Source organism: Plecotus auritus, assembly GCF_963455305.1.
Source record: "Plecotus auritus genome assembly, chromosome: 2".
Lineage (NCBI taxonomy): Eukaryota > Metazoa > Chordata > Mammalia > Chiroptera > Vespertilionidae > Plecotus > Plecotus auritus.
This window is the reverse complement of record NC_137771.1, coordinates 56441593-56469354: the sequence shown is the minus strand read 5'-3', so window position 1 is coordinate 56469354 and position 27762 is coordinate 56441593. Positions and strand designations below refer to the sequence as shown.

Sequence of the window (27762 nt, the reverse complement as noted above, 5' to 3'; positions counted from 1 at the left end):
GAATCTCATCAACAAATTTTTGCATTTAGGATGAAATCCTGAATCCTTTCCCTGGCTCAGAGGTCCTGCATGATTAGGACCTTTTCCTCCCTGTATTCTCCACACTGCAACCAGATTCCTCTTTGAAGAACACACATTTTTCTCCTGCCTGGAACTCTTCAATGCCTCCCCACTGATGTTACAGTAGATAAAGTCCTAACTTACAAGGCCCCACAAAAGCCTTCTACCTATTATTTCTGCCTTCTCTCCTACCAGTTTTTCTTTTGCTCCTTTTCTTCTTTCCAATTATGCTAGACTTTTTCCAGGTCTGCAAATGTACATTCTCTCTTCTTCCTGGTAGGCTTCATATGAGTGTTCCCTTTGATTTGAATACTCATCCTCCTCCACTTTAACCTATTTAATTCCTGCCTGTCTTTCAAGACTTAACACATGCCTTCCTTGACTCTTGAAGAGAGTCAGATTTTCTTGTTTTATGTTTTTATAGCTCCTTATACCTCTTCTTTATGGCACCACAACACAATTGTAACTCAATAATTAATTGTAAATTAGTTGGTCATCTCGTTCTCTTACTAGAATGTAGGTTCTGTGAGAGCAAGGCTGTGTCTATCTTACTCCTTGTTAGTGCTGGTGCTAGCACAGTATTCTGAATAAAGTGGGTACTTAGTAAATGTTTTTGGAATGAAACATTTTTGAAAGGATTACTGGTGTAGTCTTGCTTTTACAGAGAGGAATAGGCAATACAAAACAAAACATGGAAGTTGGTATAACTAAATTCAAACCGGATCTTGACCAAGGCAGTGGTAAGTGAGAGTCTGATTTAGAAATGAGAATAGTGGGGATCAAGGGCAGTTAGGTGAAGTTTGACATTTTGAGCACAGGATGTTTTTGGCAACTCTATAAGTTTTGGTTAAAAGCCAGGAGGTTGAGGGAGTAATGAGTCAAGATATAGCCATGTAAGAAAAGAAGCTGATAGAATCAGGGTTTCCTTCTGATTGCTGGGCTCCACTATCCATACTCAAAATGGGTAGCTCGATCTTGACACAAAAGAGAGGCTAAGATAACAGATAGGGGAAGAAGAGTAAGACTGGCCACACATGGTAGAAAGCTATAGGGAGTATAGTTTTCAGTTCATGTAGGGTGCCTGGGACTCTGTTTTTCCCTAGATATATGGCTTTTTGGCACGAGGCAACAGAGTATTCTCAAAATCAACATGCTTCCTTGCTAGTAGAAATGGGATTTCTAAAAATGGTACCACTGGACTTAGGTCACCTTAACCCAGAGACCTGCCTAGAGTGAAATTTGTACTCTGCGAGTAGCAGATTTTATTGTGGGCTATTCTGCAGCGGTCAGTACAGGCAGAAACTGTCCCAAATACTCAGGCTTAGCAGGGTAAGGGTCTATAGTAGAGATAAAGAAAGTTGTAGGATCTGAAAGTCTTATGATCCAGTTGATAAATAAATACTTTTTGAGCACCTCATTTGTGATTCTATAGTGATCAAGACATTAAATAAATATATAACATCTCAGATAACAAAAAATGTCAAATTTTATAAATATCAGTAATCTAAGTGCACAAATTAATTTTACTTATGAAAAGGATGTCAACAAAGGCTGTCTTGTGCAGGGTCTGTGGTCTGCTCAAGATTTATGGATACACATAATAACTTGTAAGAGAGAAAGAAGAGAGTAACAGACTCTAAAATACACATGCTCATGGACATAATGATTATTGGCCTTGTTAATATGTATGTTGGTACCAGAGGAGACATTTTGGAATAACCTTTCCCACTTATGGCTTGCCTGATGGAGACCTCTATTGCAGGGATAGGAATAGATTTCACTTTAATTGCTAACTTTGATTTAATAGAGTGTAGCTGCTTGGAGTTCTCTGCTGAAAAGCATTCTGGGGCTGTGTCTAGGCTTAAGGTGTAGAGTATTGTTATAGAAATATTTGACGTGGGCCCAGGATGTAGTTAGTTATGCAAGCTCTCATGTCGTAGATTGGTAACAGAACTTACTTCCCTGCTCCCAACTAATTGAAATGGATTATTTTATTTTTTTATTCAACAAATAATTATTGACTGCTTAGATGTGCCTGGTACTGTGCTATGTACCAGAGATACAAAGATAAAAGGCTATAAACCTTGTACTTAAAGAACTTACAGTCAAGTAAAACAAAATTACAATGTAATTGCATTTAAAAAATGCCATGTCTGTATGTTTCAATAGTATTTTGAAATGTTACCTTTTATTTTTATTTTTTATTCATACAATCCTACTGAATAAAGTATGCTCAACTTAATTAATATTGAGAATTGACTAAAAAATGTTATCCTTCACTCATTTGGATTCCGATATGAAAAATCTTGCAAAATTCACATATTATAGTGAACTGTCATCCAATAGAGATTATATTCATCTAAGAATATGGGCTACACTGAACTAACAATTATATTTTGGCATATTTCTAAACCCCCATAGCAGCAACAGCAACTATAAAATATGTCATTGTGGTGTGGCAGCTGCTCAGAATAAAGTAGAAAACATTCCAGAAAAAAAATGTTCTATTTAGAGTGTATCTGTACATTATATATATATAACTAGAGGCCCGGTGCATGAAATTCATGCACGGGAAGGGGGGTGGTTCCCTCAGCCCAGCCTGCACCCTTTCCAATTGGGGACCCCTTGGGGGATGTCCAACTGCCAGTTTAGGCCCAATCCCACAGGGATCGCTGGCTCCTAACTGCTCACCTGCCTGCCTGCCTGCCTGATCACCCCTAACTGCCCTCTCCTGCTGGCCTGGTTGCCCCTAACTGCCTCTGCCTGCATGCCTGATCACCCCTAACTACCCTCCCCTGCCAGCCTGATCTCGCCCCCAACTGCTCTCTCCTCCTGGCCTGGTTGCCCCCAACTGCTCTCCCCTGCTGGCCTGATCTCGCCTCCAACTGCCCTCCCCTACAGGCCTGATCAGCCCCAACTGCCCTCCTCTGCTGGCCAATTTGGTTCTGATTGGTCAGTTTCTATGCCAGTCAGCGTCAAAAGCTCCACCTCCTAGGCAGCCATTGGCTCCCCAAAGCACCCAGGTTTGGTTCTGATTGGTCAGTTTCTATGCCAGTCAGCATCAGAATCTCTGCCTCCTAGGCAGCCATTGGCTCCCCACAGCACCCACATTTGGTTCTGATTGGTCAGTGTCTATGCCAGTCAGCGTCAGAAGCTCTGTCTTTAGGCAGCCATTGGTTTTTCACAGCACCCACATTTGGTTCTGATTGGTCAGTGTCTATGCTAGTCAACATCAGAAGCTCTGTCTTCTAGGCAGCCATTGGTTTTTCACAGCACCCACATTTGGTTCTGATTGGTAAGTTCCTATGCCAGTCAGTGTCTCTGGGCCTATCAAAGGGGCCTGATCAGAAAGGCGGGGCTGATCAGCAGCCCTGGTGGAGGCCAGGAGAGAAATGGAGGTGGGCTGTTGGCCAGACTTGGAGAGAAAGAGAGAAGCAAGTGCTGATCAAAAGCTGCCACAGAGGCAACAGATCAGTCCCTGCTTCTCTCTTCAGGCCTCTCTCTGGCCCTGATTCGCAGCCCTCTCAGCAGTCCGTGCTGGGGCACTGGGCTTGCAGCAAAAGCAGTCAGCAGTCAGCGCTGACTTCTGGTTGGTCGAGCCTTGTTCGTTAGTGGTCATTGCGACCCAGGGTTTTTATGTATTAGGATGACACCTCTCTACTGCTTTGTCTTTATTTTCCTATTTCCTCTCCTCCCCCTCCTTGTCATTGCTGCCCCCAAACCCCCAGGTCAAACCACAGTTTTCTTATTTTTTATTGAGGTTCATCACTCTGTTCTCTTTGTATGTGGTGATGATTCTGTTAGGTCAATGACTGTGAAAATGAGAAGCCCTCACTCTCCCCTTTTGTGACCGTTTAATCCTTTTCTTATTTTCAGGATATCACATACTTGGTAGCTCATGCTCATTTAGCTTTGCACTCTTTTTCTTCACTTTATCCACTATCTGGACTAAAATATGGCTATTGTGTTGCTTCTGACAAACATCACTGGACATTCTACAAAGACAAATGAATCTATGTGAAGTGATCATTAAACTAATGATCACTTAACATGTCTCTTGAAGATTGGGAAATTGACTAGTATCTAAACACCAGACAAATTTTGCCTAAACTACTTCATGGCCCCTATTTAGCTTCATTGCACTTAGGACCTTCTTCCTGTTCAGCTTTCTAAAGATGCTTAAGGTAATGAAATGGAATGAGTTTGGAATGCTGAGTACTATTTCTTTAATGAACCAATTCTCTAGTCTCATGGACTTGGGTAAAACTCTGACATTGACTATGTTTCTGACATTAAAAAATGGGCTACATCATTATGCCAATGCTTCAATTTGAATCAATTTGAATCCCCCGAGTTGCTAACTTCCATACTCTGTATTTCAAACATCTCACTTACTGATGTCTTATAATGGTGGCAGCCCTATATACTGCTATTGCCTGAAAAGATATGGTAAAATTCTTATTCTTACTGGACTGCAAACTATTCAAGGACAGAACAGGGTCTTGCTATTTCACTGTGGCTCTAGTGCTACACTATTAGCAAGAGCAAGTGCTCAAGAAATTTTTGTTGAATAAATAAAAACAATACAAATCAATTTTAATTTTAAGTAGTACATAAATGTAACAGGCACCATTTCTGCAATCTCTCTTCTCTAGAACACCATGCAGGAATTTGCAAAATCAATGGTGTCAGTTTTCCACAAACTGTTGAGGATCCTTTTCAAGTCTGTGATTCTATATGCAGCTGTTAGATTCTGTCTTCTACTTGATTTTCACGTTTTCTTCTCTCACCTGCCCCACCACTCATCATTATGACATATTATAAAGGCTAATCTGGAAAGAACTGCACCTTCCCTCATTCAAAGGATTGTGCTGATCTGGACAAAGGAGATGAATCCTAGGGGCATGGACTTATGTAGGATGACATTGCTTGAGATAATATCACTTGAATCTTCTTCATTTAATGAACCCTTGATCTTTTGGGAAGGGCATAGAGAGATTGGCTTTTTTTTTAAACCACAGATGGAGACAATATTATATGTTGGGAAATGTGACTTGACACATGAATAAGTGTAGCAGGTAATTAATTCCATGAAGAATTAAGAAATGGCACAATTTTACTGCCCAACCTATCCTTTGCTTTATCTCCTCTTGTCTACCATCCATCACCTGGATACCACAATTAATGCAAAGAATTTGTGCTTTATATTTCTCTCCTTTGAGACATCTTTTAAAATGTAGTTAATACAAATATGGATAAATTATCCAATTTCATTCTAAAATGTATGGCATATTATAGTAATTCACACTACAGCTTTAAAGACATCTGTTAAGAGAGGATTTAAAGTGGGACACATTGTATCTGTCTGAATATATGGAATAAAGATGAGCTGATTAAGGAAAGCACAGAAAGGGAGAAACAGGTAAAAAACAGGGAGTTCAAGAATTCTGGGTTAGAAGAGGATACAGGGGGTATAAATGGTGATAGAAGAAGACTTGACTTGGGTTGGTGAACACACAGTATAATATACAGATGATGTATTATAGACTCGTACACCTGAAAGCTATATAATATTATTAGCCAATGTCACCCCAATAAATGTAATAAAATAAATATATTAAAAATTTAAAAAAGAATTATAGAAAAACTATATAACATATATGTATGCATATATTTATGTGGAGGAGGATGTTCATCATAGTGGCAAAAGCATTTTGGCAACCAACTGGGTAAACATTGAATTATCCTTGAGCCAAAGCTGCTTAAAGGAGTGTTGGGAGACTCCTGCTATACATAAATATCAATGAAAATCTATTGTGGTTTTGGAAGGATACCATTGAGTATATTTTGAGGTGTACACATTTCTTTATAATTAAGGCTATTTCATGAAATGTCAATATCAATGATTTAAAAAACAATCTCTTCTTTATCAATCACTTCTTATTTTCATCCACCTGTTTTATTTTCATGTGGCAGTATCTTTTGGAGCTCCTGTGTTCTCTAAGGAAGGGCATTAGCATTCATTGAGTATCTGTCATATGACAGAGGCTGTGGTGAGCATTCCAGTACCTTTGGTTTACTCTGTACAGCAGCCTGTGACAGAGCTCCCTCCCACTTTACAGATGATGAAACAGACACACTGTACTTGCCCGGGTCACAGAGGGAGGAGGGGCAGTGCCTGGCCATGTCTCTCTGACTCCATCATGGCTGTATAGGAAGCAGAATTTTATTTCATCTGTCTGAAATGTATTTTTTTTCAGACTATGAGTATGTAAACCTATATTTACTAAAAATAGAACCATTTCTAATTACTAAAATGTAGTGTTCCACTTTCTCTTCCTTGTATCTATTTTGTAGCTTTTGATTTCATAGACTTGGGTCATCTTTACCATCGTCTTTTTTCTCTGAGTGAAGCACTTTAGGCGTGGACCACATTTTCTGGCCCTTTCTCTCTTGACTTTCTCTGGGCCTTCTCTAATTCTACTATATGCTTTTTCTTAAAATTGTATCTTCTAGAACTGCTGAGAGAGAGAGAGAGAGAGAGAGAGAGAGAGAGAGAGAGAGGGAGAGAGAGAGATTACTGATGCACGGGATAATGATTTTTGTTTTTTTCCAGTACCTGACGATGATGCCTAGGATACTGTTGGACTCAGCAGCAATTTTTTTTTTTGGAGATCATAAAAGTTTACAGGTCCATCTCAGACCTCAGGTGCTTGAGAATGTATAGCTACAAGGGCATCTAGGTGGGGAACAATCGGAGCATTTTATATGGCAGTCAAGTGCATGCATTTGCTGCTCCCCCACTCCCACCTCCACCCCATCTTCAACCAATCCTCATCCCCTTAAGCACCTTTTAAGTATGAAAGAAACAGTAAATAAAGGTAGTAAAAAGGCACAGTATTCAGACTCAGAAGGGGAGCCTATTGCTCCCATCTTTTACTACACACTGTTTCTACTAACTAGATATAAGTAAGCGGGATGCATATCGACAAGCTTATCTCACTTTAGATTCTAGTCTTCCCAGCTGTTGCCAGGGTCAGAATAACTTGGCTTTGGTGTCTGTACACACCACAAGGCAGTCTGTATAAGATGTGAATATTCTCACAGCAGCTTTCAAAAAAGACACAAGCTTACACAGAAAGCTGGCTTAACCATTTTGTAAATTGATCACATCAATAAAAGAACCTGGATTTTTTTTTTCATTCACTGTGCAAAATCTAGGACAACAGAGTCAAAATTATATTGTACTAGAGGCCCAGTGCACAAATTCGTGCACAGGTGGGGTCTGGCCAGCCTGCTCTGATGGGGACCCATCGGGCTGGGGTCAGCAGGGGGGAGGGAAGGGCTGTGGGTGGTTGGCCAGCTGGCCAGCTCTGCCCCCGATCAGGGTGTTGGGGGCCGATCAGGGGCAGGGGTGTAGCCAGCTGGAGAGGAGGGGCTGTGGGCAGTTGGCCAGCCAGCCCTACCCCCAATTGGGGTGTTGGGGGCTGAACAGGGGCTGGGCCAGCCTTGGGGGGCCAACTGGGGCCCAGATCAGGCTGGTTGGCTGCTGCAGTGTGTGTCATAGCCACCAGTTGTTCTGGTTGTTCTGGTCACTGGGCTTTTATATATGTAATTAGAGGCCCAGTGCACGAAAGTCATGCATGGGGTGGGGGGCCCTCAGTCCGGCCTGCACCCTCTCCAATCCAGGATCCCTCTCGCAATCCAGAACCACTGGCTCCTAACTGCTCACCTGCCTGATGCCCCTAACTGCTCCCCTGCCAGCCTGATGGCCCTAACTGATCTCCCTTGCCAGCCTGATCCCCTTAACTGCTATCCCCTCCTTGCCTGATCACCCTAACTGCCTAACTGCTCCCCGCTGCTGGCCTGATCCCCCTAATTGCCCTCCCCTCCTTGCCTGATTGCCCTAACTGCCTATTTGCTCTTCCCTCCTGGCCTGATTCCCCTAACTGCCTATCTGCTCTCCCTTCCTCTCCATGCCCTTCAGACCACCAGCGCAGATGTGCTGAGAGCTCTCCGCCACGGCCCTGTCCCCCATCTTGGTTGGTTGTTACGTGATGGTGACCCGGCCAATTTGCATATTCCTCTATTATTAGCATAGATAATATTTAGTCTGGGAAATAGAAGACTAGTACCTAGATCCTGCTTTATTTCTTTTTTTTTTAATATATTTTATTGATTTTTTACAGAGAGGAAGGGAGAGGGATAGAGAGTTAGAAACATCGATGAGAGATAAACATTGATTAGCTGCTTCCTGCACACTCCCCACTGGGTATGTGCCTGCAACCAAGGTACATGCCCTTGACTGGAATCGAACCTGGGACCCTCCAGTCCACAGGCCGACACTCTATCCCAGCCGTGGGCAAACTATGGCCCGCGGGCCGGATCCGGCCCGTTCGGCTGTTCTATCTGGCCCGCGGAACCGAAAGAGCGGAGGGTTCTCTTGCTCTCCCCTCTGCTCCTTTACTTTGAATTTATATTAGTTCACACAAACACTCCATCCATGCTTTTGTTCCGGCCCTCCAGTCCAGTTTAAGAACCCATTGTGGCCCTCGAGTCAAAAAGTTTGCCCACCCCTGCTCTATCCACTGAGTGAAACTGGCTAGGGCCTGCTTTATTTCTTTGCTTTGTTTTGTTAAACAATAAAACCATGCAATCTTGGTGAAATACTTTCACCACACTGGGTTTCCATATTCCCATCTGTAAAATGGGAATAGTGACACTTTCGGTGTGTAGCAGTTGTGAGGATTGAACTATGTCTGTGAAGCAACTGTATTACAATGAGTACCCAGTTCTCTCCTCCCTCATTTACTAGGGCTAGGATCACTGATCTGCATCCTATTGTGTCTGAGGGGCTTGGGCTTATAGGTGGAGTTTATTACTATATATAACTGGGGGAGGAGGGGACTGGGGAAGTTCAGACTAGGGGGCTCTAGATGGACTGACCCACTCTTATTGTATGAGCTAGCATTTGATTAGAGTGGCACACTGATGAGCCTTTTATAAAAACCACTATGACATGTGATTTTTTAATATGACCACAAACCCCAAATTTTGTTGTGTTTTAGTGTATTGGGGATATTAACGCCAAGGCTGGTCACTTAGGCCCAGGAACAGGAATGAAGCAGTTAGCATTGGATCTTGACATTTTATTCTATCTTTCAGACACTAAGCCTTGCACATACATGCCAGTAGTGTAATAAAAACCAGTGAGAGATCATCAATCTTATGACATTTTGAGGGCTGTAGTGGGCTTACCAAATGGTAAGTCTGAAACCTGTATGTCCCCAATAAAAAACCTGGGAAGTCAGATGGTGCTTAGCCTCCTAATGAATGGGATCCAGCATTTTCAGGGGATGGTCTGAAAATGTTATGCATAATCTTTATTTTTACCATAAATTTGATAGTACTAGAGGCTAGTTACTGGTTCAGAGTGGACTCTGAAGCCACACAGACCTCAGTGTGAATCTAGATCCCCCACTTACTAGCAAGGTGGCTGTAAGCAGAAATTAGATCTAAGGTTCACATTGCCTCTGGAAACCTCAGCTTTTCATTTTTAGAAGAGAGCTGAGCCTGGCCAGTGTGGTTCAGTGGTTGAGCGTCGACCCATGAACCAGGAGGTCATGGTTCAATTCCTGGTTGGTGCAAATGCCCGTGGGTTGCGGGCTCGATCCTCATTAGGGGTGTGCAAGAGGCAGCTGATGGATAATTGATGATTCTCTCTCATCATTGATGTTTCTATCTCTCCTTCTCCCTTCCTCTCTGCAACCAATAAAAAATTTTTAAGAGAATTGATTATTGTGACTATGGCAAAGGCTGTTGTGCATATTAAATGAGTTAATATAATTAAAGCATGGCACTTAGTACATAATAAGTATTCAAAAATTATTTGCTATTTTAATGATGATTATTATTTTCCCAAGTGAACAGTTTACGAATGTTCACTTTCCCTAGAATCTCTATCCTAACTCTGACTTAATGATCTACTATTGTTGGATGGATGAAAAGCATTGATGCTGATACCAGTGTTTTAATTTCTGCCCATCAGGTTGATAGTTGGATTTTTTATTTTTAACAGCTTTTATTAACAGGTGGACAAGTCTGATAAAGCATGCTCATAGAAAGTATTAATATCTTTGTTTCACATATATATGGGGTTATTTGAACCTTAAATCCTTAGGGTGCTAGCATTATGGATCTTGCTGTCCTTTCCCCCCAAATAACCATAAAAATAATATCTTTCAAACTTAATAGGCTATTTTGGTAACTATCTTGTGGGGGCTTCTGTTCAAGCAGAAGGCCACATGTAATGTGGTTAAAGTGTGGCTGCTGAATTCGAATTATATCTCTTTTTTCTACTCCACACTTGCTATTCTACATGTAATTAAAGGTATTTAATGCATATAAAGTTTTTGATGACTAATGTGCCTTATGAAGTTTGTAAAGTAACATAAACTGAAAGTAAGCAAAGTGCTTCATTTCTTGTTGCTGAACATTTCATGACTTTGTATATTGTCTGTGTTGTACACAGCTTTATTCCCCCATACCCAAACCTCTTATTCCAGCACCTTCATGCAGTTCTTTTAATTTCTTTAAAGTAAATGCTCAGTATTAGTGACTTTGGGTGTTAAGAATCAGTTCAGCCAGTCCAACAGACCTTATGTTGTTCTGTAGTAAAGTCTAAGGACTAGGATTTCTAGGATAGGGAGAGTCACCAACTCCTGCAAATAAAGATATTTGCTTTGTGCTTTTTTCTAGAAGAACCATCAGACTCTTACTTAACGAACAAGAAATTTGGTAAGTCATAGTCTGAGTGTTAAGTGCTATAACCTAGTCTAAGAAACTTCATGACAGTCTATTAAAATTACATGATAACACAATATACAGATGATGTATTATAGAATTGCACACCTGAAACCTATATAATTTTATTAACCAATGTCAATAAATTAAATTTAAAAATTCTAGGAACACCTCAATATTTGGTTAGTAAAGACTAATTGCTCTTGAAGACTTTTTGGGTCCTTCTTTTAAGTGTCTGAAATTTTCCACCTGCTTTCAAGTGGCTTATTTTTCCCTCTCTTAAGAGTCCTCTAGGAGAAATAGCACATAGCTACTGATGCCTTATTACCCCAGTTCACCCCAAACATCTTGTTTTCTTCCCATCCTTCCCTCTCAGCTTGTGACCTTGACACATGTCTCCTCCTCTTCTGCACCATCTTCAACAGTTTAATTCTGAAAGTTGGACTGCCCCCAGGATGTATTTTCTCTTTCTGTACTTTTCTAGGTAATTTCATCTGGTTCCATAGTATTAAACACCATAAACATGCTGTTAACTACTAAGTTTATATCTCTGGCCCTGATTGCTCTATCTTGCTTCAGACTTCTTTATTTAATTCACTTCCCACCAAATCTGCTCTTGTCTCCCTATCATCCTTCTCATTTCTAATAAAGGCTCTAGTCTCACCATCTCTAGTTCATCACTATTCAAGCCACTGTTCTTTCTCATTTAGATACCCTACAGTAGCCACCTCATTGGCTTTTATGCTTTAGCTATTGCCCTAAACACTATAAGCTTTCTTTAATGTAAGTCCATTCTCTACAGAAGAGTCTGTTTATAACAATTTCTATCCCAAAATCAAGTAGTGAAGTGAGCAAAAAACAAACTGCTATTTAAATGTTCAAAGCACAAATACAATTTAATAGTATGTTTTTTCTATAATCACACTTTATTTAATGTACTAATTTAATCAGGTTTAGTTAATTTAGTACATAAATGTTCGACCCATCACAAAGCAAATATTATATTAGCCTAATGGCCAGAGTGTTATTTTTGGATGTTGACTATGTTGACCTTACTCTTTTGACCTATACATTTTGATTCTTTCACTTTGACCCAGTTTAAGCCTGAGGATATTATGATAGTTTCTAAATACCAATATTTAAATCGGATTTATACCAACATCAATATTTTTGAGTCAGTATAGTGTTCTTTTTTGGGGGAGGATAGTAAATTCTATTAACTTGATTCTTTAATTTTTGTATAGCATTGTTAAACTATTTATAGTTTTATCTTTTTTATTCTATTAAACTTATTTTACTCAGACTACAACATTTCCTGTGTCAATTTTAAAATAAAGGTTTGATTCATTGATTATGTTTTGTCTACAACAAGGGTCATCAACTTCATTGAATATTTTTGTGGTCATTATTTCTATCCATCTCAGTGTTTCCATATCAATTTTTGCTAGACAGTGTAATTCTTTTATCAAGTTTTGGTCAATAAATTTTTACCATGAGAATTTTTAGCTAGTGTTGATTCTGGTTTCTGTTAATGATTTCTCTAAAAGCTTAATTTCTTCCAAGGTTAATTTTTGCAGTTTTCAGGGTTAATAACAATATGTGATTCTTCAGCCTGTTTTTTTTTTTATTGAAAAACAAAACAAAACACTTCATATATATTTTTATCATTGTTAGTTTTATTTTGTCATAATAATTTCTATCCAATATAATTTTACTTTGGGTCAAGTTGTATTTTGTTCCAAAATAAAATTAGAAATGTCCTCAGTGTCAAACTGCCAGAGTTAAAATATCCTGCTCTAATTTTAATTGCTTCTTTTATTTTCTCTTTGCCATGATGTCATTGTTAGCTAGAGCTGTAACAGTGGAAATTTATTGCTAAAACAAGTTTGACTCCAAACAGAAATTCCTGAAACTCTAGAAACATCTTTAGGCAGAAAATGTAAATTTAAAGGGGAAAAAGCAATTTTTTCTTCTTCAGGCAAAACATCCTATATAATAAAAGGCTAATATGCAAATCGACCAAACAGCAGAACGACCGTCGCTGTGATGCACACTGACCACCAGGGGGCAGACGCTCAGTGCAGGAGCCACCCCCTGGTGGTCAGTGCTCTTCCACAGGGGAAGCACTGCTAAGCCAGAAGCCCTGAGCCGGGCTCATGGCTGGTGAATGCAGCAGCAGTGGCGGCAGCCTCTCCCACCTCTGTGGTAGCGCTAAGGATGTCCAGCTGCTGGGAGTGGGCCTAAGCTGTCAGTTGGACATCCCCTGAGGGCTCCCGGACTGCAAGAGGGCACATGCAGGGCTGAGGGACACACCCCAAGTGCATGAATTTTGTGCACCAGGCCTCTAGTGTTATATAAAGTTGAGTTCTGATTCCCTAGGAAAGACCTCTTCCTTTACCTTGGAGCTTTTACTTCCCTGGCAATCCAAGTTGGCTTCCTCTCTCTTTCAAGCATTGACTACAATCAGCTATTCCACAGTGTTAACTAGGACACCCTTCATTTTGGTTTTTGATAGCTTGGTTTAAGTGACCAAAATGAGTATATCTTTCAGTATTGATTCTTAAAGTGGTTTGGACTTTGTCTGCCTACTTTTTAAAATTATTCAAAAAGAGGTAAAGTTGGCTCTTCTGAAATGGAGTTCATTTTATTTCCCATTTAATTTTATTTATTTTTATTTTTGAGAAACAATAAGGCTAAATGTTATGTACTATAAAAAGGTACCTAGGTCTTTAGATGTGTTGCTGTGACAACTACAACAACAATAACAAAATAGTTATTTATATAACACTTACTATGTGTTGCCTATTGCTTTATATATGCTAATTCACTTAATCTACCCAACAACTCTTTGAAGTCTGTTCTGTTTTCCCATGTTATAAATGAGAAAACTGAGGCATAAAGTAGTTAACTAATTTGCACAAGTATAGTAAAGATCTGACACAAATTGCATAATGTTTCCTTTTTTTACATATATTTTTATTGATTTCAGAGAGGATGAGAGATAGATAGAGAGAGAGAGAAAAAGAGAGAGAGAGAGACATCAATGAGGAGAGAGAATCATTGATCAGCTGCCTCCTGCATGTCCCTTACTGGGGATCAAGCCTGCAACCCAGGTATGTGCCCTTGACTGGACTCAAACCTGGCACCCTTCAGTCCGCAGGCCGATGCTCTTATCTACTGAGCCACACTGACTAGGGTATGTTTTCTATTTTTAAAAAGACTTTATATTTTGTTTTTAATTGAAAGCAAATGTTTGATTCCCCGCCTTAGGAAATGGGGTGAACCTATAATTTCTCATTACATAGCTTTGCTACCCATTGATAGAGAATGAAGTTTGAATTATTTGATAAAACTGGGTTCAGACCCTCTACTTGCTTGGTGGCTACCAAATCCAACAAGAAAACTAAAGTGATTTTTCCATATCAGAGTGAGACCACACCCCCAGTCCTACTCACTTCTCTTTCCTAATAGGCTTCTTATTTTAGGTCTTCCCTTTGCCACATGCAAGCTCCTTCATATAACCAACAAAACTGGTCATATTATTGTTTGTTGGGACAACTTGCATTCAGTTGAGAGTTATTAAATGCTAGGTTTTCTATTACTTAAATAGGAAAATTAAATTTTCTCTCCCATTCTCACTTTTCTCTGTCTCTGATGCACTGGTTCCTCTCGCTGTGGGCCTACTTCATTCCCACTCTGATCCCACATCCAAGCTTCTCTCTTGGGTGGTACTCAGCTTCCTGTTTAATCACTGCAGGAAACCCAGAGACACCTTTGAATTTTGCTTGAATGTTCTGAGTACAACCTGTATATAATAATCTTGCTAGTGTTGCTCTGTTTCTGCTTCAGATATCGTTACTTCCATCCCATGTCTATATGAGACCTACTCTGAAGTTCCCTGGTGGTTCTCCACTCTCTCCACTTTGGATCAGAGCCGTGTGGGTAGGCTGCATCCTGTAGTCTCTGTTCCTCAATCTTTGGCAGTTATAGGTATTTTTATTCAACAAGTGTTTATGCAGGACCTATCATATGCTAGCTGTTTAGAGCCTGAAGGAACCATGGGAGTTGTCTTTAATCACTTCATTTTATACTTTAAGCTCCAAAGGGTTAAAGGATTTTCCCGCATCACTCTGTTAGTGCTAGGCCAGGATTAGACCTAGATCTTAGAATCTGTGTTCCACTGACATCATGCTTTTTTGCACTTTTAATATAAGGCTTTTGGTTGTACCTAGACATTCATAATATTCTTAAATTTCCCTTAAGAGCTTTCAAATGTTAACCCCTAGCTTTTGTAACCAGAGAATAAGGATGCCTTGTGCAAAATGGACCCAGTTCCCTACCTTACTAGTATGTTTCCAATCAGAGACTCATGGTACATGTTTGCATGTTAACCAGTCCCCATTCACTTGTTTCTACTTCTGTGGCTACATATTTACATTTTATCTCAGTTTGGTTTGCCTGATAGGTTAAGTGGGAGCAGGAACACTTAGTCTATATAAATTGCATGAAAGAGGTCATCTGTAGGCATATATTCACACACACACTTGGCCATCTTCACATTAGGAAACCATGCTTAGGAATATTCTGATCAATATGCTACCTGGGCCTGAGTCAGTTCCAGTAGCAGGAGAGATAAAATGAGTTAGAAATGAGTGAAATTGTTTTAAGTGTAACAAATTCCAATAAACGAATCTTTAAAGTGATATTCTTTTTTATAAATAGTTATTTCAGATGTGGATATGTTATGTTTTGGCCTATGAATACAAAGAGTCCAGAAATTCTTTCTTTCCTCCTAGAACTAAAGGAAAGCCTATAATGTTAATTTTTGGAGTTTGAATTCTTTGCTAGGTTACCAGGCCTGGCTTTAAGCCAGAGTATAGATCATTGAGAGATATAATTTTTCTATTCTTTGAAGAAAACTCTTCATGTAGTCAGAACCACCCTTAGTAGAAAAAAGCTAAACTATTCAATTTTATTTTTAAACATAGATAAATAGTATCTTAGCAGCTCAGAGGCACTGAGGATAGTGGACTGTTTACATGGGATAGTGATTGGAGCTTGAAAATATGAGCTGGAAGCAGTAACATGGCCAAGCAATAGGAAAACTTCAACAAAAAACCTGGTAATTAGTTAACCTGGTTCACCTTTATTATTTATTCTCCTGGTGAAGTTTTACTTTACTTTTTTTTAACAAACTGAGCTAAGTCTTCAGTTATCAAAAAGGAAAGCTATTTGTTTTTATATTGATAAAACAACAGAACTACATTTAACTGCAAACGTGAAAAAATAATGAATAAATTCTGATTTTTTATTTTAAATACTAATTTAATTATGTGACAAAATTATTAGCATGAATTTAAAAATAAAACTCTGAGACTGATTTAAATTGTTTTCAACAATGAGATAATATACTTCAGAATGGAAAGTTCTGTTATGGAAGATTCTTTCTATGAATCACTGTGATCATCACAGTTGTTTTTTTTAATTTAAATTCTTTATTGTTTAAAGTATTACATAAGTCTCCTTTTTCCCCCATTGACCTCTCCCTGGCCGCCCCCAGTCATCACAGTTTTAACCACTGTATTCAAAAGAACTACTCCACATTCATTTTTTTCTTCTATCTTGGGAACTCCTAAAAGTTGTAATTGTCCTTAAAACCAAAAATACAAATATTCTTTTAAAATATTTCTTATATAATACTTAGCAGATTATTTGTTTTATATCAAAGTAATCAGAAGGAAAGAGTGAATCATTTTTGCTTTCTTTGGGTATCTTCCATAAAAACAAAAGATTAAGAGAGATATGCCTGCAAGGAAAATTTTTATTGGACTGTAGTTTAATATTATTGATAAATTTTAATGTGTATTTAACTGGTTAGTGTGTTTATGTTTCCTATGTTTTAGAGGAGGTTGTGGCAGAGTGTGTGAACATGCAGAATATTCTCATAGTTGCATATGTCTCAGGAAGCAGAATTTCCTTTGACAATAAGAGACACTCGTTGAATACATTTTTAGGAAACCAGTGTTTTATTTTAAGCATTCAAAATATCAATTTGTTCTGAATTTGTGGTTCTGTGTGTGTGTGTGTGTGTATGCACGTGCATGTGCAGAGGGAGAACCAAAATCGATTTTATTGTTATGATATCAAGGTACCCACTTAAAGTACTCTTTACAAACACGTCTTCCAGAAAACCTGAGTTGATGCCCACCTACGTCAGAACCCATTAGTATCTATAGAACAAATAATTACCCAAGTCAGCGATTATGAAAGGACCTTGTCCTAATTGGTCAGGTAGTCTTATTAACTGTGGTACTTAACAGGTGTTATTTGTTTCTTGATTGATTACTCTGTCAAATAATTCTGGTCGAAGGAAAATTTTTTTATAATATTGACATTTTACTCCAATGCCTGCCTTAGAGATGTGATACCAGCCTCAGTAAATATTGACCCCCCAAATTGTTAGTTATTTGTTAAACTTTTATAAACCTAGCTAAATGCTCTCTTGCAAAAATACAAACCAATGTATTCCTTAAGCATAGGAAACATGATGTAGAAATGCAATGCCAAAACTTGGCTTTTCATATAATATTTAAACTGAGTCTTAAGTATATATAAATATGCTAAGTTGGTAAATTTCAGTCTATAGTGATTTTAATAGTATCCTCCTCTCTGGGTTCTTGCTTTCATTTAGATTTTGATCTGATATTTCTTCACCAGTTTGTAAGATTTTCAGTGCTTTTAGGAAGATGTTCTTTAAGCTTTGTATTCAGAATTTTTAGTTGTTTTTTGGAGAGGGAGAGGGGGAGGGAGAGGAGAGAGAGAGAGAGAGAGAGAGAGAGAGAGAGAGAGAGAGAGAGAGAGAGAGATGAATTTCTCATACTTTTAGAATTGGAGCTAACCAGTAGACTTTTACTTACAGATTTATCTTCACAATTTTATATTATTACCATTATGGGAGATTATGAGTCAAATCCTTTACTTGAGTGCTAGATTTCCCTTCCCTAGTCTTTCATTCACTCCTTTATACCTATGCAGAATGTAAGTCCAAAGTTTCCTTTTGACAATGAACTTACAATATGTTCAGTCTCTTTGTGAAAGATCCATTTTGAGAGAAGAAAAATTTTATGAGCATTTCTCTCTCACATATGCTAGCTTCATAAAATTTACAAGCTATTTTGTCCTTGACTTGATCCAAGGAGACAGGACTCTCCGAGGGACCGAGATAAGACTCCAGGCATCCTTTCCAAGTGATTATCTTGTTCTATAACAAGAGCCCACTCATTCTCCACCTCCCACCCCCGCCCCTAAGAAAGAAGAAAGACTCAATTTCTCTCTTGTTTTCTCTCTCTGTGAATTGAGATCACAGGTGGTGTAGGTTGTGTGCATTACTGCTGTCTGTTATTCCCATTTCTCATTTTAAGCGGCGAGTCTGAACCGTTGGTGAAAGGCACTACATGTAATACAGATTCTAATAGTGTACTCCTCTTGTAGTTTTTATTTGTTGGATCATGATGCCTTGATAGAAATTATGCACTAAAATATGTTTTCTTTTTTACCCTTCAGACCCAGGAATAGGGATTTTATTCCTGTGATTATTATCGTTCATCTTCTTGTGTTGTGGCAAAAGTCAGAGTTGATAAGCAGTTTAATTTTTTCTCATCAATAACCTGAGGGCAATACTAGGAAGTTAGCAGATATATTATCACTAGCTACCAAACTGCTTTATGGACTTGTGATAAATTGACAAATTCTTGCTATTTTTCTTAAGTTCAATGGAAAGCCTTTTATTCATCTATAACTTTAAAGATAATTTGCTCCTTATTTACAAAAGTTAATTTTTGTATTTATATAATGATAACTTTCTAATCTATTCCCCCCCAACCTTTATTCATTTATTGTACTATTGCCTGAAATCTGCAGATGGAAAAGCAAGATGAAGTCACTTATTTTTATATCTAGGGGGAGTGAAATGCTCTTCATTTCCTATCTCTGGCTGTGAAATTGTACTTACATTTTTTAGGAGGTGAGGGAATAGGGGCTGGCATGATAATGAAATGCACAACCTATGAGACTGGAAGAAAATAAGGAGTCTCTTCAATGTAATTAGAATATGTCATGGGTCTTTAGAAAGAAGTATTAGAAAACCCACATTGATAACCTTCAAACGCAATTTGTGTTCTTGTTTGCTTCTAGACTCGCTTTTTAAACCAATATTGATTCAGAATTTTATTTATTCTGAGTAGATGTGTGATTATCTAATAATTCATGGCTGTTCTATAGCACAAATTCACTGCTTTGTCGCAGTTGTCAAGAAAAATCATTTTTTAAGAAGTGCATTTCCAATGCCCCCTAAACGTGCATCTTTCAACACTGCCTATAAAATCAGTCTATTAAGAAGCACCCTGAGTGCTTTATGTATGTTTTCTTTTGCCTGCTCAGTGGAAGTGAAAGTTGCTTCTTCTGGGTTATTACTTCTAAGGTTGACATTCTAACTAAATGTTAATGATTTGTGTTCATATAGGGTGAATCGTTTCAAATAATGATGTGAACTATTTAGAAACCAACCCTGTGATTAGAAAAATCATTCTTAAAGCAGGAGATTTGACATTCTTGATGTAGCACAGAGTGATTTATCGTCCCATACGATTAAGAAGTTGCTGAAACTGGGAGAAAAACAACCATCATAAGGTCATGATGTGCCTGTATTGTTTGGTTGAATCAGTGCTGAAGGAGTCTCATTTGCATTTTCATTAATCTTGTCATGTCCAATGTGGGGTCATGTTTCTGCCGAAGATGACTTTCTGGAATGCACATCATTTTCTGCATGAGGGATTGCTGTCATTAGTGATGAAGCTGGGTCCATGCCCTTTCCTTCACCCCCACAGAATGGATTCCTCTGCAATGCTTCTGGAATTGCCTCATCCTCTCTACAGCCTCAGCCAGGCTCCTACCATCTATGTCTGAAATAAGACAGCAATTTTCTTGTTGGTTCCTTGACTTTAACTCTTCTATTTCCTCTGCATCAGCAGAAACACATTCATGACAATTGTGGCACTGCCTCACATTGAGAAGCTACTAAGCCAGGACGAGCAGAATAGGGAAACTGAGACAGATAGTTAAATAGTCAAGCAGTTTATAGCCATCTAGTAAATCGAAAAATCCTATCATCTGTAACCTGGGAGGCTTAATAATAAATGGTTTACACTTCTCCTCAACCAGAGGATGAATAGCTTAAATCACCTTACTCAGAGACAGATAGCAGAAATCCAATTAATGCCATTTGCCAACTACACCCAACAACAGATGAAGTTAAGGGAATAAATCTTATTTTGGCACATCAGCATAAAGCTGATGAATATTTTATTGAGATTCTCCCCTAAGACCTCCCCTAAACTCCCAGCCTTTAAAACCCCTCTAAAGGAAGTTCTCAGGGCCAGTTCTCCCTCCAGGGAGCGCACCTGCACCTTTCCCTTCCCCCTGCTTTCCCCACAGGCATCTCCTAAACTCTGAGGGACCACATGAGACTTGCAACCAGGCAGAAATAGGCAGCAGCTGCTTGTTCTGGGCTAACCCCTTAGACCTGTAAAAGCCCCCTTTTCTCTTATTTTTTAGTGAGCCAAAGCAGCCCAGCCTCGGCTCATTTCCCCACCTGGTGCCTCTCCTATTTCTTTTTCTATCCTAGGCCCTTCCTTGTTTCATTGTCCCCAGCTTTAATAAACATCCTCTAAAAATCACCTGGACTTGTGTTGTGAAATCTTTCCTGCACAAAGTCAAGAACCTACACGCTACCAGCCGGCCCTAGGCAGACCCGCTGGGGGCCAGGTCCCCTTTCCAGTAACAGGAAGACTTGAGGGGCTTTGTGAATCCTCTTCTCCCTCCCAGTGATGTCCTCATTCCCCTAACTGTTCTCGTGTGTCCTCCCCCAGCTTAGCCTTTGCTGTGGTTGAGCATGTGCTTGTGTCCAGCTTCCTATGTGACACATTCTTTCCTTTAAGCATCTTCAAAATTCCTCTCCTTCAAAAGTTATTCCATAAATGTCACCCCAGCTTAGTCATTGAAACCTTCTAGAATTATTGCTGTCACTTATAACCTATGTGGTATTTCAACTAAAGTTGGGTTGCAATGATTCTACACTGATCTACTTTATTTATGAGCATAATTTACATATACTTTGTTATTTCCCATGGTCATTCTAAAGGCAGAAATTAAGTTCTTCCTTTTTTCATTTTTATTTTTTGCTACTGTCGGGGAGGAAGAAATGTTCCTCTACCCTTCAAGTTATTTTAGCTGGCCCAATAATTAAATCTACATGAGACAGATTAACAGGAAAAAAAAATTAATTACATATTTACATATACATGTAGGAGAGAGACCAAGACCTCACATATATGAGAAGTTTAGGGGCAGAAAGTTAAAATGAGGTATATATGGCATTCTGAGCTAAAGAGGAGGTAAGGCATCTTAGGGCTTCAGAGGGGAGGAAAATCTTTGGAGAACAATAAGAAGAGCAGATTTTCAGTAATTAGTAGTTTGCCCTGCCACATAGATAGCTCAAAAAGGTTTTGTCTGGTAATCTATTATGGGCAAGGCCTCTGATTTAGATTCTTCTAGGTATTTGGGGAGGGCTGGGCAGATGTTTCTCTTGAGCCCAAAGGGTCTCTGTTGGCTTGAGCTCAAAATAATCCACACATATTTTGGGGTGACTTATTCTGAATCCCTACACTAGTATCTATCATTTTGTAGGTGATAAAATCGAATTTCAGAGAGATAAAAAGTAATTCCCCCTAGATCATAGACTTAGAGCTTGTAGGTGGCAGGGATGACATTTGCTACAGGGTAATTTAATACCCAATTTTAATTTACCAGTATGGGTTTCTGTCTCCCTTACTTTTTTTGTTCACTCTTACTGATCTGGACACTACAAATAGATGTTGAATGTTGGTGGTAGGAAGAGTAATTTTTAACATCATTGCAATTCTAGTAGTCTATTAATTTGCCTTGAACCCAAGTTGAAATTTATCTAAAATTATTAACTGCTAATTGTCAAATAGATCTTTTATTTGTATTTTTATAGCCTAAATTAAAGAAACAGGAGTTCAAAATTATATTGACATTCTTTTTAAATTTACTCTATAAACATTTATTGAGTACCTGTTATGTATATAACAGGCACCAAAGTAGGTAATGACAAATAGAATAACCAAGATCTAGTTTCTGCCCTTAAGGAGCTATTAATTCAGTAGAAGAAATAGTCATGTGTATTAGCTTCCTCTTACTGCTATAATGAATTACCACAAATACAGTGACTGAAAAATCACACACATTTATTATCTTATGATTCTGGAGGTCAGAAGTTCAAAATATGTCTCAATGGGCTAAAATCCAGAATCGGTGGTGCTGCATTCCCTTGTTGAATGAAGCTCTAGGGGAGGAGAATTCATTTTCTTACTTTTCCAGCCTTTAGGGGGAGCCACACTTCTTGGCTCATGACCCCCTTCCATCTTCAAAGCCAGCATTGGCCAGTTGAGTTTTTCTCACATTGTGTTATCTAACTTTGTTTCCATGGTCACAGCTTCTTCTTTGACTATTCTGTCTTCCTCTTCTCCATTTAAGGACTCTTGTGATTACATTGGGCTCATCCAGATAATCCAGGGTAATCTCCCCATCTCATGGCTCTCAATTTAACTACATCTGCAAAGTCTCTTTTGCAATGTAAAGAAAACTGTTCTCAAGTTTGGGGAATTAGCATGTGGATATCTTCCTACCACAGCATGCAGTGCAGTGTTCTAAGTGCAACAGGGCAATAATAGAAGTATGTATGTCTCTGAGATCAATGGAATTAGCTACTTTGGGATGGATTACATGAAAGTTCTCAACATTGGTCTCTAGTCAAGTGGGCTCCATCTGCTGGCACAGTGGCCAGTAGAATGTCTTGGTCCTTATTCCTTCCTCAAGGATGGGTGAGGAATTTGTAAGAATTGTAGGCTTCCTTTAGCCATTGCCAAAGGAAGGGAAAATTATATTATTCAAAGGACACTATGAAAAACACCTGATTTTGGAGGGAAAACATCGCAGTACAGAACTGTTAGAAGATCAGGTTTGAAGTGAGGGATGGCAGGAGATGAGGCTGGTGACATAGCATGAAAGGCCATGGGTGCTGGGTTGAGAAGAAAAAACATTACCCTGTAAGAAATGGCAGAGAGCATGGCTTCTTATCCTTTGTTGAGGCCACAGTCCCTGCTACAAGTAAGCAGTCACTTAAACCTTTTCCTTGGATGAAGTGGCAGGTCCTCATTTCTAGACATAAAATCATAAACACATTTGAAAAATGAAGTAAAACATGTATTTAATTATTCACAATTCTCCACTGGCTGTTGTTGAACATTAACGCAAGGCTTAATTTTATGTCTCACCAAATTTCCATGCTTGTTGGAAAGTTATCTGACTTGCTAGCTCTAACTCCTAAAATACTTGTCTGCCCCACCTTAATTCTCCTTTTGCTCTCCAAGTCACATTAGATTCTCTGAAGGAGAATATATTAAAAGAATAAAATGAAATGTTTCAGATTTCTGCTTTTTATGATAAAAAATCAATGGTAGTTATATTGTCATTTTCTTTGAGAAACAGATTGCTTTCAAAGAAATGAGTCTTCCAGGCTCGACTGGCTGCTTTATCTTGACATTTGCATTCAGCAATCATGTGAAATCTGTACCCATGAATTGAATTAATTACCTGGACTATTTTCCTTAGCCTTTATAAATTATTTCTAGTAAGAATAATTACATTGTATGAGTTCAATACAAAATGTCACTTACAATAACAAATGTGAAACTGTCTATCATGAATGATTTTAGTGATTATATTGTCATAATTTTGGTGATCAAGAGTCATGTGATCTAAGAGAGAAGGGGGATAGGTGGTGGGGTGGGTGGGAAGAGATCAACCAAAGAACTTATAAGCATTTATGCATAATCCATAGACACAGACAATAAGTTGGTGAAGGCCTGGGGTGGGGGGCGAGGGTGGTTAGAAGGGGTCAATGGGGGAGGAAGGGGGGCATATATAATACTTTCAACAATAAAGATTTTTTTTAAAGTATAAGAAAAATGGAGCTAAGAAGAGAAAAAACAACAACAGTCACGTGAACTTAAGAAGCTTTTACTATGATTACCTAATTTTAATTATCTTTCTTTTTCTTTAAATAAGAAATATGAATTATATTCAGCTAGCTGTGCTATATAACAGTGAAGCATTGTGGCTTTTTCATTTAGCTGGCCCCTCAGTCTATTTATTCTAGAGAAGCAATTAGAGCCCATGAGGGCCTCTGAAAAAGCGATGCCCTGTATTGATTTCAGGAAATAAAAATTTGCATAACAATACAAGTTCTGCTAGCACATGGGGCAGGCTGAAGTCATCACTTCCCAGCTGTCATTACTATATGGAATCAGCTGGATCTTACCACTGCACTGTGATTTTAGTGTATTTTCAACTGAACTATAAGGCAGCAGGGATTTACAGTCAGAAGGTGTCAGCTTTCAGACAGATTTGACAATAGCGCTTCACTTACAATGCAATCTGCTTTTTCACTTGGTGAGCTGCAAATCACACCAAAATTGAAAGCCACCCCAGATACTTTTAAACCAAGTTTAGTATATCTTTAATGTGAAAAGCGAATAATTACAGGACCAGTAAAAGTTTCTGATCCCTTTCAACCTAACTCCTCTCCCCACTCATCTGTGGAATTTCTCTAAGATCACTACTAGTAAAGAGGAATTTACCGCCCAGTGGCTCAACAAAGGCTTTGGGGTGAGATCGCCTGCCTTCCAATTCTATGTCTACCTCTCGTTAACTGCGTGGGCTAGGGCAAATTTGCTGACCCTTCTGTGCCTCAACTTCCTCATCTGTAAACTGGAATGATAATAATGATACACATCACAGAATTATTGGGAGCATTACATGCCATAATATACTAGTACATATCACTGCTATTGTTTGCACAGTCCAAGGGAGGTAAAATTCACCTTTTTCCATGTGTAATTGTACAAAAGGGCATATCTGTGTAGAAAGCACTTACTACAGTCCCTGCTACAAGAACGCATTCACTTAATAATCATTTTTTTTTGGGGGGGGGGGAACGTTTAATCTTCCTTATTTCTTGAAATTTTTTTGGCTTTTTTGATGTCACTTTTCTCTTTCTCTTTCTATAACTGTTTCATTTTACCTCTTGCCCTTAATTGTGGTGTTTCCCAAAGCTCATACACATCATGAAAACCTGCTTTCCTCTCATTCCATCAGGTTTGCTCTGTTATGTACAGCTAGAATTAAGGACTATGTATGAACTAAGATAGAGGTTAAAAATGAAATTAAGAATAAATCAAGTAGTCTGATTGTGCATCAGAATTATCTGATGGGACTTTTAAAAGATACACATTTCCAGATGCACCTCAGACATACGGAAATGTAGTATTTGGTGTGGAGGTGGTGGAAACTTGCATTCCCCACTCCCTCAAAAAAGTTCTGAGTGCCCTGGCCGGCTTGGCTCAGTGGATAGAGCGTCAGCCTGCGGACTGAGGGGTCCCAGGTTCGATTCCGGTCAAGGGCACATGCCTGGGTTGCGGGCTTGATCCCCAGTGGGGGGCGTGCAGGAGGCAGCCGATCAATGATTCTCTCTCATCATTGATGTTTCTATCTCTCTCTCCTTCTCCCTTCCTCTCTGAAATCAATAAAGAAATATATTTAAAAAAAAAAAAGTTCTGAGATATTTTAGTGTTCAGCTAGTTTGTGGAACTGAAACGTGGACCAGCAAGAATACCCGTACTATGTTCCACATCAGAGTGAAGAGCACCCGGCCAGAAGATTGGCAGAAAGTGAAGCCCAAGCTCAGTGTCAGCCAGGATCTGAGACACAACACCTATCCATTTATGAGCCCCTCTGTGCCCCATGGCATGCTCTGCCTGTCTCTATCATGGCAGCCACATAGTGCTGAAATTATAGTCTTGTGTATATATTTGTTATTCAATTATGAGCTTTGTGAAAGCAGACTTAGGCTCAAGAATTCTCCTTGAATCCCCACCATTTGCTAATGCAAATGTCAAGATAAAGCAGCCAGTCAAGCCTGAAAGACTCTTCTTTGAAAGCAATCTGTTTCTCAAAGAAAATGACAATATAACTACCATTGATTTGCAAGAATATAATAAATGTTGTTAAAATGCATTGTTGAAACCTAAGTTGAGCTATATAGGGTGAGTATATTTGTAGGACTCTTCAGCTGCCTGTAACCAATGTGAACTAGCAAAATAAGTAAACAAATAAATAAATAAATAGGACTTCAGTGGAAGGATATAGGTGTCTCATGAAACTGAAGCCTGGGCCTCAGGTAGGCACTGCAACAGGAAGCTAAGGTCCACCAGGACTTCCATCTCTGCATCTGTTTGCTTCAGTGATTTCTGAAAGCCAGCTTTCTATGCTTTTCTGACCTTCAAGCTTTATATTTTGCAGTTCCAATCTCCCGCCGACTAACTCAAAGCTCATTCTAATTCTAAATTCCTGGGATAAAGGGATAGAGTGGCCAGGAATGCATGGCCCAGCTTGAGTCTCCTGTCCAAACCAGACCCAGTCACAGATTGCCAGGGCACAGGCACATGGGAGAAACTTGGCTGCTGGCGACTCAGTCCTGTGTTTAGAGAGGAGGTCAGTTCCCAGAGAAAGGGGGATTAGACACCCTGAAACGTATTTGTTGCTTGGAGGCAGAGTCCGGCAAGCAGTCAGAAAAAAAAGAAGCTGAAAATGTGTCAGAGTACTTAACACTGAAGTATATATGGACTGTCTCAAACAGGAAACATTTGACACACTTCCCCCTGGAGTAGGAACCAATGTTGGCTTCATAGGGTGCGACAACAGGACCTGTTGTGTTGTAGTGAGACTGGCTGGTGTGGGTCCCAGGTGGGTCATTTCTCAACTCTGTGGCTGTGGGCATGTTCCTTAGCCTCTGCATGCCTTGTTTTTACATATGCAACATGAGGCTAATAGTTTCCGATCTACCTATCCAAGAAGATTATTGTGTCAAGTGAACAAAATAATGCATAAAAGCATTTAGTACAATGCTTAGCAGTTAATGCTAAAAACATGTTAAACGTTATTGTTATTATAACATTACTCTACACACTTGATCTTCTTTATGGAGCTCATCACTTTTTCATGATAAAAACTCATTGACTTTCAAATATTTACCTCAAGACTTGACCCAAGGGTTCAGTTTCTTAACTGTAGTTGAATGCTGGACTTTTCAATTGGATGTCATTTCAAACTTAAAAAGAGAAAAATCTTGTTCCTACTTCTAAGAATCTGGAAACACCAATCAGAAAGAATATATGTACCCATATGTTCATAGCAGCACTATTTACAACAGCTAAGATCTGGAAATAGCTCAAGTATCCATCAGTAGATGAGTGGATAAAAAAAAAAGCTGTGGTACCTTTATATCATGGAATACTATGCAGCTGTAGAAAAAGAAGAATCCCTTTGAGACAGCATGAGGGACCTGGAGAGTATCATACTAAGTGAAGCAAGTCAGTCAGAGAAAGAGAAACATCACATGATTGCACTCCTATGTGGAATCAAATGAACAAAACAGATCCAGAGACATAGAAGCATGGAACAGATTGACAAATCTCAGAGGGAAGACGGCGGGAGGGGAGGGGAGGTGAGGTGTGGGTAGGGGCTGGGAAGATATTAACTGAAGAACTTATATGCATATATGCATAACCCATGGACACAGACACTAGAATGGTGGAGGCCTGGTGGGCAGTGGGGGGGTGGTCAATGGGGAATAAAGGGGGAACATCTATAATACTTTCAATGAGAAAAATAAATTAAAAATTTAAAAAGAGAAAAATCAAG

The 27762-nt window shown here is 39.1% G+C and overlaps 1 protein-coding gene across 1 annotated transcript in view; it reads left to right on the top strand.

The window, feature by feature from the left end:
• The window catches only part of SLC44A5 (solute carrier family 44 member 5), a 333802-nt gene that overhangs the window by 183129 nt on the left and 122911 nt on the right, over window positions 1-27762 (top strand). Inside the window, exon 2 of the mRNA XM_080658185.1 lies at window positions 10819-10857. Coding sequence (XP_080514311.1) covers window positions 10819-10857 — 39 coding nt within the window. The remainder of the gene's footprint in view (window positions 1-10818; window positions 10858-27762) is intronic.